General features: G+C 34.0%; 1 protein-coding gene across 1 annotated transcript; it reads right to left on the bottom strand.

The window, feature by feature from the left end:
- Positions 1-1,251: 1,251 nt before the first annotated feature.
- LOC149564589 (transcription factor IBH1-like 1) lies at positions 1,252-3,485 on the bottom strand. Its single transcript, XM_089818142.1, has 2 exons — positions 3,094-3,485; positions 1,252-2,601 (listed from the first exon to the last, which is right to left on the bottom strand). The coding sequence occupies exon 2, from the start codon at positions 2,406-2,408 to the stop codon at positions 1,800-1,802; it is 609 nt and encodes a 202-aa protein (XP_089674268.1). The 5' UTR covers positions 2,409-2,601; positions 3,094-3,485; the 3' UTR covers positions 1,252-1,799.
- Positions 3,486-21,067: the final 17,582 nt, after the last annotated feature.

Genomic DNA, 21,067 nt, shown 5'->3' on the forward strand with positions numbered 1-21,067 from the left:
TGATTAAGTCGAACTCAATAAAAAAAAATGAAACATTTCAAATATAAAAGTCGAAACAGAGAAACGCTAAATTTCTAGAAATTAGTATTAGAGAATTTTAGTGGATTTTCTGTAAGATTCTATTATCCTTCACTCTCTGCCACTGATCCTTTGAAAAAGGGCTTATCATCACGCGTTTTTCAATTGCAATATATTTTGAAAATAAAAAATGGCCGGTTGCTATGTTGACTGGTAAATTTTTTAAGCATTCAAACAAAAATAATTTGTCCAGGTGCCATTGCAAAAGGAAAAACGTCCTAAACTGAAATGACTTGGTAAGCGCCATCTTGACTTTGGGTGGGATAGACAAGTGTTGGATAACATGTCACCTGTAAAGGAATGAATGGCACTTTTCAACCCATATTCTATGCTTTTCTAATCTGATCCGATGTTTCATCGGTTTTTATCGTTGAGTTTGTTTGATTCTTCATATTGTTTACTCGGAAATCCCTTCGGTCATTCATGCTGTTTTTTTAATATATTCGATTTGGAACAAAATGATGGCATTTTTCTTCTTCATTTACACCTATCACGCAATGTAAATAAAAGTCACCTAGTCGTTGCCACCTCTCTGCAAGTACTACTGCCATTTGTTTTCTTCCTTGAAGAACACATGTTCTTTCTTCATTAGGAGTGTAATCATTTCTGTGAACCACTATTTCAAATACAAAATATTTTTTATGGAAGACTTTATGGAGGTTCTGGATCTTACTACTTTGGCTGTTTTCTATGTCCTTTATCGTTTTGATGATGGGTTAGAGTGGAGGTTGAAAGGTTGATGGAAATATATTCACATAGAAATCAAATTCAGAAATCTCAAGTAACAAATTTCTTGGACTGTAAAAAAATTGATGAAATCAACTTTAAGTTGTACTCTACTGTTTGAAAAACATCTAAATATCGAAGTCTAAGCTTCAAATTTCTTCAACTGAGGAAGACCTAATGAATTCTGATAAGAGATTAAAGCTCAACGGAATTGATTTGAATTAGGCGGCTGTAGAATTAAGTAGATCATTACATGGATATTAACACCCAGAAAAACGTTTCATTTATGAAAGCGGCCATGTATTTTAAGATCCTCACAAATAAATTAATGAGATATGTTACAGCAGTAGCATAACTTCGAAACGGATGGGACCATAACAGAAGCATTAAAAGCAGCTAATCGCATTACGAGTGAATGCCAAAAGAAAAAAACTCTGACATAATCCCTTAGGAAAAACAAACAAGAAAAATCATTGTTCTTCAGTTTCTGTAACATCGTTCATTAAAAATATGATTGATTAATTATCAGATAACGTGATGTTAAGTAAACTAATTGCATCATAACCAACATGTCTTTCACTGTTACCTTTTTCTTGCGCACCAATATGTCCAATGGTGATAGCATGTCGGCTTTTGGAAATAAGAGGATTAGCCTTAAAATAAGGGGCTAAAAGAACATTTAAGGTTTTCAAGGAAAATGTACTGGTATCAGAGAATTTGTGTAGAAAATAATACATCACTGACAAAGCCACTTCTTACTGCTTACACTGCAAAAAAACAAATCAAGGTATGTAGATCCAAATTTAACCGACAAAGTACCTGAGTTCAAGAATATGGTGCAGATATTGGCAGTAAAAAATGGCATTTTTGGATGCCTTCAAAAACAGTAAAAAGAGGCTATTTTGGGGATGCGTTTAAAAGCAAATAAACTTGAGAGAAGTATACTCCCAATCCACGGGAGAAATTTCTTTGGGATCTCTTATATGGCTGTGAGCTTAATTTTCTTTTTGGCAATCTGGGTTTTGGTTATTATTGACAGAATCAACTAAAGATTTGAGGACTTCTACCTGTGATGTAAGAGATGTGATATAATCTGCTGTTTCTTCAAGCAAAGAACAAGTGTTCATTGATGTCCCTCCTGGAACCAGGCTTTGCAGCTTCCTCTCACGCTTCTTTACAAGACTTGCTTCAGACGAGGTCGCAGGATCGAATCTCTTAGAGCAGAAAATTCTATACAAAGACAAGCTATCTCTTCTTCTCTGTTCTTGAGAAGCCTGTTTCTTCTTTAGCTGCAACTTCAAACGAGATCGGTTTCTGGCCTTCTGAGAAATTACCAGGGCCTGGAAATGTTTGGGCCCGAGTATTTTCCTCAAAGCAGGCCTGCTTCTCACATCGCTTGAAATTCTGTTGAGGAGGGCGCGGCTCCAGGCTGTGCGGTTTGCAGTTAGCGCGAGAGACGCATCAGCTGCAATCTTCACATTGTGACTCGAACCCGCGACCTCGCCTTCATAAGCTCCGGCGCCGGGCCTTTTCAGGGCTTTCAGGGCTTCCACAAGCTGTTGCAGATAAAGCTGCCGAAAGGTCAAATCTCCGCTTGAACTCATGCCTTACAAATCCCCCAAAAGGTCCCAAGGTCGAATCTTACCAGCTAAATATATGAGACAATTCCCCAAATCCTCTTCAAAACCACCTCACCTTTTACGTTTTCTTTCCTACATTCGTTTCGACGAAAAGCAAACCGGCCCGTGACTCGAACCCGTGACAACCTTCATCAACTGCCGTGCCATTTGTCGCTGCCTGCCGCCCAAAACAAGGTAAAGATTCAGATTTTTCCACATGCACTGCAAAGAGGATTAATCCGCTGCTGCAGAATACGTCCCTTGCAGCGAAAGATTGAGAAAAACGTCTCCTACAGCGTAAGATCAGTATATTTGAAGGTATACATCTATTCAGAAGTTCAGAACACTAATTGTAAATAGTTAAATCGCATACACAAAGAATCAAAACAAATAGCGAAATCTGACATACAATTTATAAGATCTGTGAATGCAGAATTTACTATGAACACAAATGGTAAAAGGCAGGCAGGAATCCTGTAAACAATTAAATAAATAACTACAAGCAACAAAATCTCACACACAAATAATCAAAACAATTATCGGAACCTGACATACAATTTATAAGATCTGTGAATGCAGAGTGAAGTATGAGCATTAATGGCCAAAAAGCAGGGAGGGATCCGATAAACAATTCCAAAATAATCAAAATGATCATCAAAATCCAACATACATTTCATAAGATCTGCGAATGCGAAGTTAACTATGAGCATTAATGGCGCTCTTCTCCAATCTAAAGGGCCCAAGAGAACTATGCAGAGAATCAGGCAGGAGTCCTATAAGCCCTGTGGATCTCTGACAGGAAGAATCTGTGTGTCAGAAGATCTTTCATGGAAAAAAACAGTAAGAAACTCAAGAGAGATTGAAGGTGGGTGAATAAGGAAAGGTATGATGGACGAGGGGCACATGGAGGCACATGGTCATAAGCCCATCTCCTTAATGTTTATTGTTTGGATTACTCACAATCTCACACCTACTCTTTCCTCCCTGAAAACGACTTCTTAACTAAAAGCGGTTAGGCACCCATTAAAATTCCTCGCCCATAAATAATATGACATATTAGAGGCAAAGCGTGCCCTTTGGGGGCATTGAATGTCTCTTTGTCCTTGGTTTATATTGCGGCCCTGGCCCACCACCATCACTACTCCATGCTAAATTTCACGCCTGGGTCCCACCTGCGCGTCCCAAAGTTGATGTTCGGCTGAGCTGGCAAAATATTATTATTATTATTATGACTCGTACTCTTTGGCTAAGATAAAATAATAATAGAGTTTGTTGTACTTTTCATAATCTCCTTTCATTTTTCCTTGGCTTGGTTTAGTTTATATTTATTTAAAAAATTCAGAGCCCATACGGATTACCAATAACTGGTTTCTTGCTCTCGTTAAAGACTTTTTAATTGAAATTTGGTTACCTATCCTTTGTAGTTTGTCAACTTCAACTCCTGTGGAAGGCGGCAAGAGCATTGCCGGTTTGTTGGATTTAATTTAAGATGATGTGGACTCACATGTGCCTCGTTGGGTACACGGAAACTTTATAATTGTATGGGTAAGGTATGTACATTTTGTATTGATGTGTGATAATTTATCTATCATTAAATATATAAAAGCCAAGTCTTGTATCATTATATTCTCCTTTCACAACTAAATGGTACACACTACTTAGTTAAATGGTATATTTTATTATTTTTGAAATTAATTATTATTATTTGTTAAGCTGGAGTATATTTGAATTCAATACCTCCCTTGTTAGAGGTTCAAAATTTACCCTTGTGTTGTAGGCCCTTGTCTATAAATCTTAAGTATATTGTGAATATTGCCCATGCTTAATTAATAGTCTACTTATGACTATAAAAATATCCATATACGATATAAGTAAGGTATATACATCTTGTATTGAACTACATTTTGGATCTTTTATATGTTTATTGTACTTGAGATAACAATTTCTATTATCAAAATATAAAGATAGGTTGTTTATCATCACAGACTCTATAAATTTAGTTCCAGAGATATTCAAAAGTGTGATAGTAAAAATGTTAGTAATTTGTTGTTTTGTAGGTAGATACTTGAGCTTTATCTCATTCTCCAAAAAACATTGTTAGAAAAATGGCACCATATAGAAATGTGGTTTGTGCTTGAATGCAATACCAAATTCTTTGAAATATTTATTGTACTAGTATTATCACACAAGATAGGTCCATAAGATCATCAAACATTATTTTGGCAATATCTTTCAAGGTTCATTTCATCCAAATTATTAATGTGTAACATGAAGCATCATCAATATATTCTTCTTTAGCAGTAGATTAAGATACTAAATCATATTTTTTACTTGACCAAAAGACCAACCTAGGTCCAACAAAAAAGGAACATCGAATTGTAATTTTCTTGTCATCCACACATCTAACCAGATCAACATCAGTATAGGGCATCAAAGTGAATGTTGATATTATGGATACCACAAACCAAACCCCTTTGCTCCTTTCAAATATCTAAAATTTATCTTGACTACAACAACACAAGCTTCTCTAAGATCTTGCTAAAAATTAGCTACAAGTTAAACATCCATGATATTTAGTCAAGTAGTACTCAGATGAAACAAACCTCCAATCATTGATCTAGATTTTCTTTTATGAGATCTAGGAGACCCTTAATCCTTACTCAAGTTGCATCGAATAATCATAGGAGGACATATCAATTTAGTATTTTCTATTCATAACTTCTTTAACATCTCCTTGACATTTCTTGATTGTAAAAAAAAATGATACTTTCACCATTTTGGTTAACTTGCAAGCCAAAAATGAAATTCATCTCCAAATCATAGACATTTCAAACTCCTTTTGCATTTCACTACCAAATTTCTCGCATGTATCATCATTTCCTCCAAAGTTTATGTCACCCAGATACACAACTACAATAAAAATGTCATTTGATTCAATTTATAAAGTAGAGATTACTATTAACCTTACCTTTCTAAAATTCCTTTTTCAAAAAATATTTATCCAATCTTGTGCACCAAGTTTTGAGAGTTTCCTTCAATTGAAGCCTTCTAGTTGTTTTATGTATAGGTATCTTTCTTTAGTTCTCCATTCAAATTTATGGATTTCACATCAATTTGATAAACCTTGAAGTCTTTAAATATTGCAAAAGAGAGACACTTTGATTATTTTCATTCTTAGGACAAGAGTATAAGTCTCCTCAAATTCATGTACTCTTCTCAATATAACTCTTACCCAATTCAGATGAAACTTGGTGGGGATGCCTACAACATAGGTTAAACATTTAGCTTGTAGATGTTTATGCCCATCCTTTAATACTCCATCAATGCACAACTTCATATAATCACTTATGGTAGTCTCAACCCACAATTCCTCAATTTTACAATGGATATAGGCTTGAATATTCTCCAATTATAAAAATCAGGATGGTATAGTGGAAAGCACTCACTCCATGTCCACTTTGAATTTTGTGTTCACTTGAGATGTGTATAATGGTCTCAATTCTTCCTTGTTTCCAGTCAAAGCCTTTACCTCAACATTCTTTACCATTTTTTCAAATACAAACTTATTTTAACCAAGATCAAATCTTACAGCATCTTGAATGAGTAGTTAGGGCTCACAAAAAACTCAATCGAAACTTATTGCTCGAATATTAAAACCTTTCCTGCACAACCATTAGATAATGCTCAACTATTCTCTTGAGAAGATAAATGAAAGTAAAGGTTTGAAATGAATTGTTTAACCACTATTTATCATGAAAAGATAAAAAAAATTTCCTCTAACAGTCAGCACAATACCTTTACTAATTGTAAGAATAGTGTCTTGTCACCTATTAATGAATACTTTATTAGTTTCTACATTCTCCAATGGATATGATCAATTACAACTTAGTATAACTCAAGACAAGTTCTAATTACTCAACACACAATTAATCAAACATTTCAAATATTCATGTTAACATTCCTTAGCATTGTAGCTTGTCTTTTCATCCTTCTTTTCTCAACTTTGGAGACTAGTAGATAGGATTATTTTCTATTCTTCCCCTAAGAAAATAGTTTACTTGATTAGATGATGAGCTTAATGCACTAAGTGATGTAGATGAATTTTATCGCTCATATTTTTCTTCCAACTTTATCCAAGTGTTTTTCGTTTCATTTTTGATGTCATCAAGACTCATAGGGTTCTTCATTTTCCCTTTTTCTGAGTTGTTGAGGGGCTAGTTTATGGACTTACAATCTTTTACAACATGACCAACCTGTTAGAAAGTAAACTCTAGCAAGATAATTGAGAGGGGTTAGGGGTGAGTTAGTTATGTAATTAAAACAACTCTCAATATCTTTGTTGATTTTGAAATATGTAAACAATAGATGAAAAAATCATAAAAGGATAACCATGCACAATAACACCATATTTGTCAGCTATAGAAACCCTTGTTTAGAGGGCAAACCCTATTGGGGATGGTACCCACCAAATAATGTACTAATATAAGAGTTCCTTGTTAGAGGATAGAGTAGGAATCAATGAAATACAATAAGTACATATGATTCCCTATTAGTAAGCTTTGAATAATTGTTAGGAGATTCCAACCCTATTAGGAGTTGTACCAACCCTTTTAGGAGTAGAAAGGAGGACCACTAAACCAACTGTCCAAATAGCCTCATCACTATTCCTTCTGAATAATACAATGTGAAACAACAACTTCCTGACCAATAGTTTATCTTGTTAAATACAATTCCTTTTAAGCTTACCATGCCTCAACTACACTAACATTTTCTTTGATCTTCACAACTTCACATACCAAGCTTGCACAATATATCATTCACAAAATGACCTCACCGATTATAAAATATCCGCATTTGATACCTATCCACAAGGAAATGACCTTTTCTTTATACCAATTCCTACAACAAGTTATTGAGTTATCCTTGAGGCTTTCATAATTTACAGTAATAATATATTACCATCTTAAGATAATACTTTTATATGTTTCATTACAATATTATAACTTTTCATAATTACAAACAATTTTTGGCTCATTGTCTTCATAAGTCTTCACTCGATACTCATTTGGATGTGCATGTTTAAACACTAGATCTTCATCATGTCTTCTACCTTTATCCAAGTCCGCATAACCATATTATATCTCTATTACTGATATATAATCCAAACAATAGTAACTACTATCCACAAACTCTATCTGAACGTTTTCTTTCATAAATATTGAATAACTCTTCACCGTCTTCATATTTCCACACATGTTCTTAACTATAACTATTAGAGGAAAAAATGTCCTATCTATTGATGATAAATAGTGGTTGAGTGATTCATTTCACATTTTTACTTTTTTTTTCTTATCGAGATAATAGTTGAGAGTTATCTAATAAATAGTGGTTAAGTGATTCAATCCAAATCCTTTTAGAAGATCTTTAAGAATACACACTCTTCAAAAATTCTTTAAGATACTTCATTTTTGATATAGAATTCCATCATTGTTCTATACAATTCGCAATCCCAAGAAGTAATTCATCTCTCCAATCATATTCATCTCAAATTCTTTCTTCATTTCTTTTGAAAATGCCTCACTCGTTTCATCATTACTACCAAAAATAATGTCATCCACAAATACTAAAAAAATTAATAATATTTTATCATTCTTTCTTAGATAAAAATTTCTATCAACATTACCTTTCAAAAATCCCAAATTTGTCAAGTATGTATCCAATCTTGCATACAAGGTTCTAGGTGCTTGTTTCAATTTGTACAATGCCTTTTGTAATCTACAACCCATATCATCTTTAGCTATCAAAGTAAAAGCATCAAGTTGTTTAATGTATACCTATTCTTCTAGTTATCCATTTAGAAAATTGGATTTTACATCCATCTAATAAACATTAAACTTCTTCTTAGTTGCATGTGCCAAAAACATTCTTACTGCCTCTAGTCTAGCAACAAGTGTGCCAAAGTTTATCCAAAATCAATACCTTGTTGTTTTGAATAATCTTTACATGCCATTTTTTGTGTTTCCTACAACATCACCTTGTTCATTCATCTTGTTTCTAAATACCCATTTACTTTCGATAACATTCTTGTCTTTAGGTCTAGGAACCATTCTTATCTTTCATAGCTTTTATCCAATATTCATCTTTACAAGCTTCATCATCATTCTTAGGTTCAACTTGAGAAATTAATCACAATTCTTCATGTACCTTATTCCTTTTCATAACTTGTTTGTCTTTTCTTTCATTGATCTTTTCAATAAGATGATTCTTTGCTACATTCCTATTAGGTATCATTTTTCCAATTATGATTTCTTCTCTAGGTTTTGATATAGGTTCTTCTCTTAACTCATACTGAAAATTAGTGTGAGTTTCATAAAATAATTCCCACTCAAACCTCTTCCTGTTAGTTCTTGGGTTAGTTTCTTAATCAGAATTATAGTGAAGTATTCTTTCCTAAATTCTAAATTTTCTTATCAATTGTCACATTGTCACTCTCAACAATAGTCTTTGAACTCTGATTAAAACATCTATATGCTTTCATTTTCAATGAATATCCAATAAACATTCCTTTATTACTTCTAGAATCAAACTTTTCAATGTCAACAATAGTTGCATTCCCAAACCAAAGTTCATAGGGGGTCTTACGAGTCTCATGGCTGATTTGTACTATATTCATAGTATATACTATTGTATTCACTTCTCTTCTCCAAAAGATATTTGACACATTATTTTCCAACATCATTTCTCTTGGTGCTTTAGTCAATGATTTTTTTCTCCTTTCTGTTATCACATTCTTCTCTGGTGTCTTAGGGGCTAAAAGTTATCTCTTTATACCATTGTCTTCACAAAAATTACTAAACTCATTTGAAATAAATTCTCCTCTTCTATCATATCTCAAGAATTTAAACCTCAAACTAAATTCATTCTCAACTCTACTCTTAAATATCTTGAATTTCTAAAAAGCTTCATATTTTCTCTAAGAAAGGTGACCTACATCATTCTAGTAAAATCACCAACAAGAATCATAAAATACCTTTCACCATAGAATTCTCATGTCTTTGTAGGATCACTCAAATATGTGTGCACAGTCTCCAATTTTACTAAAGTAATAATATTTTTTCTCAGAAAATAACTTTTCTTGTATTTTTCCATCACACATTCTTTGCACATCATGTTAGTAGATTTCACAATCTTAGGAAAATCTCTAACTACAAATTTAATACTAACCTTCACTTTGCTTGTATTTTTCCATCACACATTCTTTGCACATCATGTTAGTAGATTTCACAATCTTAAGAAAATCTCTAACTGCAAATTTAGTACTAACCTTCACAATGTTATCGAAGTTGATATGGAAAAATCTCTTATTCTATAGCCAACTTTCATCCACCTTAGCAACTAAATATGTCATTTCAATAGGATTCAATTGAAATACATTACCTCTTGTTCTTGTACTAGTACCAATCAGTGTGCCATTCTTATCCTTGATAATACAAGTTGACTCTATGAATTGCAACTAGTATCCTTATCAACAAGTTGTCCAACACTTAAAAATATTATGTTTCAAACCATCCACAAAGTAAACATCCTCAATGAACTAGTCTTTCCATCAAGTGTAGTAGATCCTTTCCCTTTTATGTGACAAGTTGCATTATTTCTAGCTCTAACTATTCCACCATCATAACTATTAAATTGAACCAATTTGTCCATATCTCCTATCATTTGATGAGAACAACCACTATCTATGATCCAATCAAACTTTTTATTTTCAATTTGTGACACTAATCCTCTTTCCTCATTTGTTTCTTCTTTTCCATGGCTCTTTTCTTCTTTAATATCAACAAATCCAATTTCATCATCTTCCCCATTATCACTATCACACAAGAAATCTACCATTTTGAAATCAAATTCACCATCCTCATTAACATAAAAGAAATCCTTGGGCACTCTTTACTTGTAGGAATTTTTAGACTTAACTTATTTTCTCTTTTAGGACATTTAGATGAATAACAATCAAATTCTTTACATGTCCAACAAACAAGAATTCTGTTACCTCCCTTCATAACAAGGGAAAGTCCTTTTTCAATCTTCGTGTCTTCTTTATTTCTTGTTCAATGATACTAGAATAGTCTCCACTCATAAAAGAACTTCTTCTAGACAGAGGTGTATCTCTCTATACTCAAAAATCAATCTCCACTCATGGAAATTCTCCACTTTGTTTCATCCACATCTCATATGTTTGCAATCTTGCAAGAAGTGTCTCTCTTGTAAAGCTTGGTTTGAAAGGAATAACATGGTCAATCATCTATATTTTATGCTTATAAGAAGGTGTCAACATCTTCAATATTTTCCATATAGCTTCATCTTCTAATTTTTATCCTCCACATTTCTTTATTCATGTGACAATCTCTAATATTCTCTCTATATTCAATTTCAGGCAGAGTAGATAACAATGCTTCTCTAGAAAGAATATTCTACATGAATAGATTTTCTTGTACTTCCTCACAAGCCTCAAGCTTATCTTCTTCAATCACAACTTTAGTCTTCGTAGTAATCAACCAAAATTCTGGGACCATAAATAGTAGATGTGTCTTCATCTTTTCTTTCCACCCATCATAGTTAACTCCATCAAACTTCATATTATATTTCTTGAAATATGCAAAAAATCTCCTTAAGTGATTAAGTTTTTCCTTCAAGGACATCATGCTCTGATGCAAATTGTTAGAAAGTAAAATCTACCGAGATAACTAAGACACAAGGGGTTAATTAGTTATGGAAATTAAAATAACTCTCAATATCTTTATTAATTTTGAAACATTTAAAAAGTAGATGCAAAAACCATAGAAATATTACAGTGCACAATAATACTAGATTTTTTAACTATGGAAATCCTTGGTCAGTGGGAAAACCACGACGAGGATGGTATCCACAAAATGTTGTACTGATATAAAATTTCTTTGTTAGAGGATAGACCCTATTAAGAGTCAATAAAATACAATTAGTACATATGAGTCCCTATTAGGAGACTTTGAATCCCTATTAGGAGATTCCAACCCTTTTAGGAGTTGAAAGTAGGACCACTAAACCCACTGTCCAAATAGTCTCAATACTATTCCTTTGAAATAATACAATGTGAGACAAAAAATGTCTAACAAGAATATTGTCTTGCCAAATAGATTTCCTTTTAAGCTCACTATTCCTCAATTACACTATTGAGATAATGAGTGTTGCACACATTGCATAATATTGTTATTTTATTATTCTATTTTATTATGTAATGTTGTGCCTAAATGGACATGCAACATGTAAAGATTCCCATGGAATATTCTTGATGAGTTGCATTGTAACATTGTGAAAATATTTTATGTAATTATTTAATATTGGAGAAAATAATTAAATGCCCAATATTAAATGTGGGGTCAGTGGGTTAGGTAGCACATGGTTTATGTAATACCACTTAGTGGTTTTGTGAGACTTGCTACTATATAAGCAGCCACAAGGGTAGTTGTTGTAGAGAGTAAGAGTGACCAGAAGGAGAGTGAAAAAGGGCACGAGTCGAGCCGGACAAGGCTTGACAGGTTAGCCAAGAGAGCATTTGTGAAGGTTGAAAGCATGGCATGGGATGTGTGGATTCATGCTTGTTCACATTGTTTGCTTGTTTGTGGCTCTGCTATGATCTTCACAACTTTTTCATACCAAGCTCACATAATATATCATTCACAAAATGATCTCACTAATTACAAAATATCCACATTGGATACCTATCCACAAGGAAATAATAGAAACATAGAACAACACAAATCGAGAGAACAAAATATGAGCTTCTTATTATCAACACAAACTCAAGAATTACAAAAATTATAATATGCAAACCCACATGGGTGCCTTCCTTACAACAATCTACAAGATAGAGATGTGACTATCACCCAAAATTGTCCTAGATAACTTATGAGCCTTCCTTATATATGCACTTTTAATCATCTGGCAAGGTTCTAGACAGTAAGTCAACACTTCAGTCTAAACAAATTCATGTTATATTATTTCAGCACACTTTATTACACAGGAACAACTCAAGATAATTTACAAATTGCATTTTCAGATGGGTCCAATTCTAGAGACCATAACTAGTAATCTATTGACCTGATGGGCTATTATAACCTCATTCTAGAATCCTTAGCTAGGGATCTACAACAATGAATCATGCAAGCCTTAATTAGTATAGGTTTCACCTTATTTTGGAACCATTTAGGCCTTCATCACTAGACCTGATGTTTGGATAGCCAAAATTCATGCCAAAAATCTGCAATGACTGCACTAATACATCTGATATGACAACAAAACTCATCTAGTAGGCTGATATGTCAAAGATGAACCTCCATATATGATATTAGAACAATCTAAACACATAATACCAACTTAATAAAATCAGAAAGCTCCCTCAAATAGAAACTTTGTACATGAATAACCCCTATTAAAAACATAAAAATTGGAAAACTGGAAATAGAAATATTTTTGGGTAATGCAAGATAGTGATACCTTACACCCAAGTTGCTCTTATATCAAACACCCAAAGTAATTTGGAACATGACCCTTTGACGTCTCAGGTAGTGAGAGGAAAACCAAGATGGTCAACCTCCTTTCATGCCAGCAATGATGCATCCTCCACTACCCTTCCTTTTCATTTGACCAAATACTCTTCATATGCTCTATTCCTTGTGCTTCTTCCCTTATGACTTTCCAATATATCCTTAATCTCTTGTGTAGCTAAAGTAGATGTTGGAATACTCCACTATGCTTGATCTGCAACTTCATCTTCATCACCTCCCTTATAATATTCTGTCAAATCTAAAATGTTAAAGGGTAAAAGCACAAACCTGTGTCACCCTTTTGTAAAGAAAAAGGCTAACAAAAGTATAATTGTTCACATTCAATGACATAAAACTGGTATTATTATTTAAAATTTGAAAACGAAGTAAACTAATGAAATGTGTAGAAATGGATGAAGTTTAGGATTATAATTTTTAATAATTATTTGGAATAAGAATTGATATATTTTCCTAATTTTTATTCATGATTTTTTAGTTGCTGAAAAATGCTAAAAAATAGGGGTTTACTTCCCGCCACAAAACTATATGGAAATAAACTTATTTCCTTTTGATCTTAGACTATATTATATATAACATATATAGCTAGAACAATCAAATATAAAAATTGGCTTTAGACCTATATTTTCTCTTTTATAATGATTCAAATTTCAACTCACTTAAAATCGATAGTTTTCATCTCCCACCACATTTTTGAAAACTGTTGGTGTAAATAAGTATTTACTTATTACACTTACTTAGGTTAATGCATTATTTAATTATTTTGCATTATTTTATTATTTTTATTTGTGAGACACTTAGGAGTTTGCGCACCTTTTTTAGTTGTCATGTAGACAACATAGGAGTATGCAACTCTATTTTAGCATATGGTGTCTACAACATTGTTTTGCATGTCACACCCTTGTAGGCTTATCCTCTCATCACCACACTTACTTTTGTGCTTGATGGAGTATAACCATATCTGGTGGACATGTGCCTAGTTGTATGACATATGATGATGCTAATTACAAGGCATTCTAGATGTATCTTAGAGGCCTTTATATACAGGCACTCCTAGTGTACTTTTACATTACATTGCATGAATCATGGCATATTGAATACATTGTCATTCTAATCATACTCTCTCTCTCTCTCTTTGGTCTCCTGTGTGCTTGTGTTTAAGTTCTTAGTTCCTAGGTGATTTTTTTCCTTAGGCAAATTCTTACATGGTATTAGAGCAACTTGGAGATTTTCTCATCACATAGCCATTCGAGACCATGCTTGCTTCATCACCTTAGCCTGAATCCAGAGTGTTGCAACATTTGAGAGCGTCTAGAGCCAGATCTGACCTCGCAATTACGTTCAAAAGGCTAAATTGATGAAAATTGACTATAAACTCGCCTACTTTGGCCTAAAGTCGACTGTGAGGAAAAAAATTTTTGCAAATCAAAACTTGGAGGCCTCGATTTGCAGTATGGGTATGGTCATTTCAATATTTTAATTTCTCTACGATTTAATTTTTGTCAAATTTTCAAAAAAAATTCGTCACCCATCAGAGAATTTTTTTTTCAACAAACCTAGGCAGTGACACCCCGGATCTGCCATTTTTCAGAGGTTTTTTTATTTGGTACAGGGGCTTTTTTTTTAGCACAGCAGGTCCAGTATGAATTCAGCCTTTGCAAAGTTCAGGTTGTACCTATTTTATAAGAACAGGTGACTGGCCCTCCACATACCACTCTCAACGGCCAATTCATTTTTCCTTTCATTCTGTGGGTTCAGACTTTTACAAAGCACTTAAAGCACAAGCACCATACATGTGGGATCATTTTTGAGGGAAACTGACAATGTCAAGTCCTTTTCTGGCCACCCCCATTCGGTTCTCAGCACGACTTTGTGTATTATGGTGACTGCAGGGATCTTCGGTGGCATCCTTTGTGACTGTTCACTTTTTTGACAGTGCATACGACTTCTCGACTGGCTTTTTTGAGGATGTTTGAACCCTTTAGCAAGGTAGCAGTATATTCTGACTAGGCAAGGAATATCCTGGCATTTTTTCAGGATTCTCGCACGAGCCCGTACCTACCCATTCTGGTGGGAATATATTTTCTAGCAACATTTTTGCTCAACACAAGCATTGTCTTTTCTTGCCCATATAGACAGTCTACCCTGCAAACATGTGTACATTGTTGATATGCCTGCCCGCTGTCGCCCTATGGTAATGCCTACCCTTGCCACACGAAGCCAAGTCAATGATAGCTAGGACTGCCACATCACCAATGGAACCTGTCTTTTGCCACATCATCATACGTTTAGACATGTGTACTTTTTGTATAGTACAAAAATCCAACTCAGAGCCTAGTCAGCCAGTCACGTTAGTGTTAGGATAAACCACAGACAGAAATAAAAACTACATGCAAATATAACCAATAACAAAAAATAATAGAACACACAGAAATGAACACAAGGCACCAAGATTTAACGTGGTTCACCCAATCCTTGGGCTACGTCCACCAAATAGCAAGTCTGATCTTATTACAATCCAGTGATTACAACATGATTACAATCTGTAATCCCTTACAGCTCAATACCGCCGCAAGAACCAATTTCGTATCACCACATATGAAAAATACCCAACCCTAAGACCTTTCTATACAAGTATTAAACCGCTTTAGGGTTATAACATGTCGGCCATATGTCGGCCATAATATGTTGGCTACCATGTCGGCTACTTCCCAAAAAAAAAATTTCCCACTATTTATGAAGTATGTACAGTACTTTCCTGATCAGTCACCACAATCTAACAATTAGCACCCTGGGCATATTTTTTGCTTACATCATCAGAACATTGTGTGAAAATTGACAACCATTTGACCATCATTTCCAAGTGTTTTACAACTGCAGTGATGCCCATTTGACTGTCAAATTTAGACCCTTAGTTTTTCTTCGAGAACCCTCTTCAAATTGCATTTTAGTTTGGTAGCCTGACTTTGTGAGCCCTTATCTCAAACATCCGGACTTTGATTCAAGTGCAATTTTTTTTGAAATTGGGTAAAATTTCTTTAATTTTCTAGTGGCAATGATTTTTTCTAGTTTTGGTGCATAGATTTTGTAGAAATTAAATTTTTTGGTGATTGTACCCGTATAATCCTAAGTTTTACAACTTTAGAAGCTCCGTATGGGCACATTTGGTCACTTTTTCATGTTCTATTTTTTTTTGAAAGTGTATTTTTTTTGTCTACTTTCCAGATCTGAAGTTAGATTCTAGGGTTGCGTGGACCAAATTCTCACTTTCAGAATTAGGCCTTCTTTGGCTTTGTAAAGCTTTGATTCTTTTTAGAATAGTTGTAAAACTAAGCTACAGTGCTTAAGTGATAGATTTTAGCCTCATAAGGAAGTTGTAAGAGAAAAATCAAAAAGTCCACTTTGTTCATTTTGACAAGTGGCCCATTGTCAATGTACTACTTATAAAGTGCCAACAGCATCTTTTTTGGGGGGGTCTTTTGATTGAGTGAAAAGGGGGGGTGTGTATTATTTTTGTTGTGTCTTTCTCTTGTGCTCTTTTCATTTCTGCATCATGGGTTTTAAATGTCCTCCTCTAACTTCACGCAACTATTCTACATGGAAAGATATTGCATGGAGTAGATTAATAGAAAAAGGATATAGTCTTTATGTTGATGGTACAATTACCAAACCTATTGATGCTAAAGAACTCGTTGATTGGAAAAGACAAGACCAACAAGCTTTAGGTGTTATTAGGAGTTGTGTACATGGGGATCTTCTCTTTCACATTAAAAATTGTTTAGAATCTAAAGAAGCTTGGGATAAACTTGAACAATTTTATGGTAAAGTGGATGAAGAAAAGGGATTTCAGATTGAGGATGATCTAGTTCTCTTGGATCGTAAAAATTATGACACAATTCAGGATTACATCATTAAAGTCAATGAGTATAGGGAACTTCTAAAAGATTGTGGAAATCCCATGAAAGATGACAGGTTGATTCATCACATCCTAAAGAGCCTACCTTCTGAGTACACTAACTTTGTTTCGAGTTTTAATACTCACAAGTTGACCATGGAATTTTCTTATCAGAAGCCTTCCTTTGATAGATTTGCAGACATGTTGATTGTTGAACAATCTCACTTGGTGGATTTTGGACTTCTCAAGTCATCAAAGACTAAAGCCTTGGTGGCTAGTGATTATCACAAATCAAGTCAAGGGGGAAAAAGCAACAACAACAAGAAGTAGTGGAAGCAGAAAATACAATCTAAGACACAATAATCCTCCTCTCAACAAGGCAGCTCTTCTTCAAACAAAAAGGGAAGTAATCAAAAGAAGGACAAAATTTTTTGTGCATACTGTAAAAAGCCAAATCATCACGAGCATCATTGCAAAACAAAAAGAATCGATGAGTTAGAAAATCTACTCAAAAAGAAGAAGATTCAAGTGCCAGGTGCTTCCAAGGATTCAACTCCAACCTCTTCAAAGGGTAAAGGTCAAGCACTTATGGAAAACTCAAATTCTTCTTCGGAATGGATACTTGACTCAGGTGCCTCTTACCACATGGGTTCTTCAAGGGAAGACTTTTCTTCATTGAAGCAGTCAAAGGTGCCACACATTTTCGTGGCAGATGATGCTAAGATGGAAGTTTAAGGGAAAGGACATGTTGAAATGGAAAATGGGGAATTCAAAGATGTTCTCTACATTCCAAATCTAAGCTCCAATCTCCGATCAGTTTACCAAATCACTCACCTTGGAGATGGTCATAAGGTTGAGTTCCTTCTAGATTCAGTGATGGTGTGAAGTCTCAAAGATGATTCATTGGTAGCAATTGGGAAAGTCAATAATGACAAGAAATTATACTCCTTCTCCCACTTTGTGCCTAAGAGTCCTTCCCAAGCCTTGTTAACTCACTCTACTACTCAAATCAACTTATGGCATGAGTGGTTTGGTCACCTTGACTTTTGCTCTCTTCAAAAACTTTTCTCAAAACATATGGTCAAAGGTCTACCTAATATCAAATTTTCTAAGGTAAAGTGTTCATCTTGTTTAGTGGATATGAATCTCAAGGAGAAGTATGATAAAGGGAAGTCTTCTCTGGCTCTAGTTGTTCTTTAGCTAGTTCACATGGGATTAGCAGGACCCTTTGCAGTGACTTCAGTCAACCAAGGCTACTACATACTCACATTTGTTGATGACTTTTCAAGATTCACTTGGGTCTTCTTCCTTCATCATAAGAATGAATTGGTTCATAAGCTTCAAGACTTCAAGACTTGTGTTGAACACAAGTCAAGGAGCCATCAAAGTACTAAGAGTGGACAATGAGAATAGATATGTAGATAGAAGACTTACAAACTTTTGCAGAATTGAGGGGATTGATCTTTAGATCTCACTAGCATTCAGTCCACACAAGACATATGTTGCAACTATGAGGATTAGGACTCTCAAGACTATGGAAAGTTGCATGATAAAGGCCAAGTCTCTATATCCTACATTAGAAGTTGAAGCCATTAGCAGTGCTACTCACATACTTAACAGGTCTCCTCATCTAGCCTTAGATGGCAAGACACCTTTTGAGGCATGCTACGATAGAAAACTAGTTGTGAGTCACCTTGGAGTCTTTGGTTGTCTAGCAGGGCAGACCTATCTTCCAAGGGTTGCAAGGCACTGACACTTAGGCCTTGTACCTTTATCAATTATGAAGACAATGTGAAGGCTTACAAACTTATGGATGCAAAGACACATGAGATCTTTGTGGAGAAGGATGTACACATTTTGAGGAAAGTTCACCGAGCTTATCCTCTACTTCTCTCTGTACATCATACATAGTGGAAACTAATAGTGACACCAGTGATAGTGCTTCATCAGGTTCAGACATGTGGGGTTCTATTGATAGTTGCAATGAGAGGTCACATCAGTCCAATCCACATGCTTATATTGCCACAGTGAAAGGTCCAACATAGCATGGTACATCTAGTCTTCCAACTCCAGCTTCAGTTGACTTGGGAGACAGACTTGAGGACTTACATCTTCTCATTGATGATGATGGGTGATCCCACAATAATGGGTTCCACTTTTTGACCAATTTTGACTCTGAAATCAATATTTTTGCAACAAACGTCACGTTCAAGTGACTATATCTCCAAAACTATAAATAATTTCAAGATGACATAAACTAGTGATTTTGAGTACTTTGTTCCTACTTTGTAACCATATTTTTTAATCTAAAAAAAAAAAATTATTTATCTCAATTTTTTTTATCTCCTCCAAAAAGTGGTACATAATAAAATTCAATATTTAAAAAAGTGACAGTCCGTTTGACACACATAACTTTTTTTCTAGAAATGATAATGAAGTAATTCTTTTTGTGTTGGATTTGTAGCATCAATATCCAGTGTCTGCATTTGGTTTGATTTATTTTTGTTGAATATTGTATAGTTTATGAAGTTTTGAAGTGACATGAACTGTAATTTAGACATACGTTCCGTTTTACACAGATAATTTGAAGTCAATTTATCATAAACCATTTTTATTTTTTATTTAAATATAAAGGTATCTCAATAAGCCAGTGCCTCTATATTTTTCAAAAAAAAATTCACCTAATTTACTAATTTTTCTGAGGTGTCAAAGTCGGTTGATGTTCAATCGGTAATGAACCTATAATGAGTTGAACTCATATTTGAAAGTCTTAATGATTAAATTATGTAATAAAATTATAGTCATTGGAAAGCTTGCTCCAAGAAGCACATTTTGAAATTCTTTATTTTACAGTAGGAGATCATTCTCCTACAATTATGGAAGTCAAAAAGAGCAAAAAAAAGAAAAAAAGAAAAAAAGGTTAAATTTTTTGTGATTTTGCATGTTTGTGCAAACATGGCGTTCGTGCAAACACGTTTACCATGTTCGCGTGAACCTATGTTTGCACGAACATGCAAATCATGTTTGCATGAACATATATATCACATATGTTTGTGCAAACATACGAAACATGTTCGCGCGAACATGATTAAAAAAAAGTTCGCGCGAACACAATAAGTGTGTTCATGCGAACATATGGTAAACTCAATTTCTCATTTAAAAATTTTTGAGTTTACCATATGTTCACGCAAGTGAGCCCTCGCAACAACTTGTATTTGAGTTCTTAGTTCCGAGGTGAATTTTTCCCTTAGGCAAATTCTTACAAAACCAAATCTTATCTAACCAAAAGAAAAATTATACATTCTTAAAGAGGACTCTCTGCTCTAGAATGTCATATAATTTTTTATTTTTTTAATATGATTTAATATTTTTTCTTTCTCAAAATTGGCATCTTTTTGGGTGTTAAAATACATGCTTGTAGAACTTTTTAATTACAATATACTATATCTAATTAAAACACTATAAACTCTATATGAGGGTATTCTTGACTTTGACCTCTATAAAATTGTGTTTATATGTTACTAAAAAAATCATAAAAAATAGTAAGAGTTATTGAAATGTCAGTTTTCTAAAATAATTTTATTTTTTTTATAATTGGATACAAACTAGTATAAAACATGCATTTAATAGACATTTCTAATTGGAAAAGTGTAAGACCATATATAACTTATCTAAAATGAATTTATCTAGACCATATGTTTGAACAAAATTGATTTTTGGATAGTAATACTCAAATTTAGCTGTTCTGATAAGTTAGTTTAAAAGGTGACACAACTTTACACTTTTACCCTAAACACTGGTGAAATATTTAGTGCAGCAAGAAACTCCACTCATAGGCATTTCTAGGATCATGCTTTTTCACTAGCTTGCATGGTCCAAACTTCTTCATTTTCAACTTATTATATGTACCCACTAGAAATATCTCCTTCCGTAAATGAACCATGAATTCATCACAAATCTAAAATTCTTTATACCTCCTATTTGCATCATCCTTAGCCCTATATTGTGTATTTATATTTGTAATGTACTTCCTCACTTCCTCATCGATGTTCTTTAGATGTTCATAAAAATCTTCTGCTTTAGCACTACTTATTTCTCATTTATCCAACTACCTCAATTTAGAGGCATTTCTGGGATTGTTCCCATAT

The sequence above is a fragment of the Cupressus sempervirens genome, chromosome 3 (genome assembly GCF_028749045.1).
Source record: "Cupressus sempervirens isolate cs-2001-9-10 chromosome 3, ASM2874904v1, whole genome shotgun sequence".
Lineage (NCBI taxonomy): Eukaryota > Viridiplantae > Streptophyta > Pinopsida > Cupressales > Cupressaceae > Cupressus > Cupressus sempervirens.

Coding starts and splice junctions, on each gene's coding strand:
- LOC149564589 (XM_089818142.1), bottom strand. CDS start 2,408: ATGAGTTCAAGCGGAGATTTGACCTTTCGGCAGCTTTATCTGCAACAG.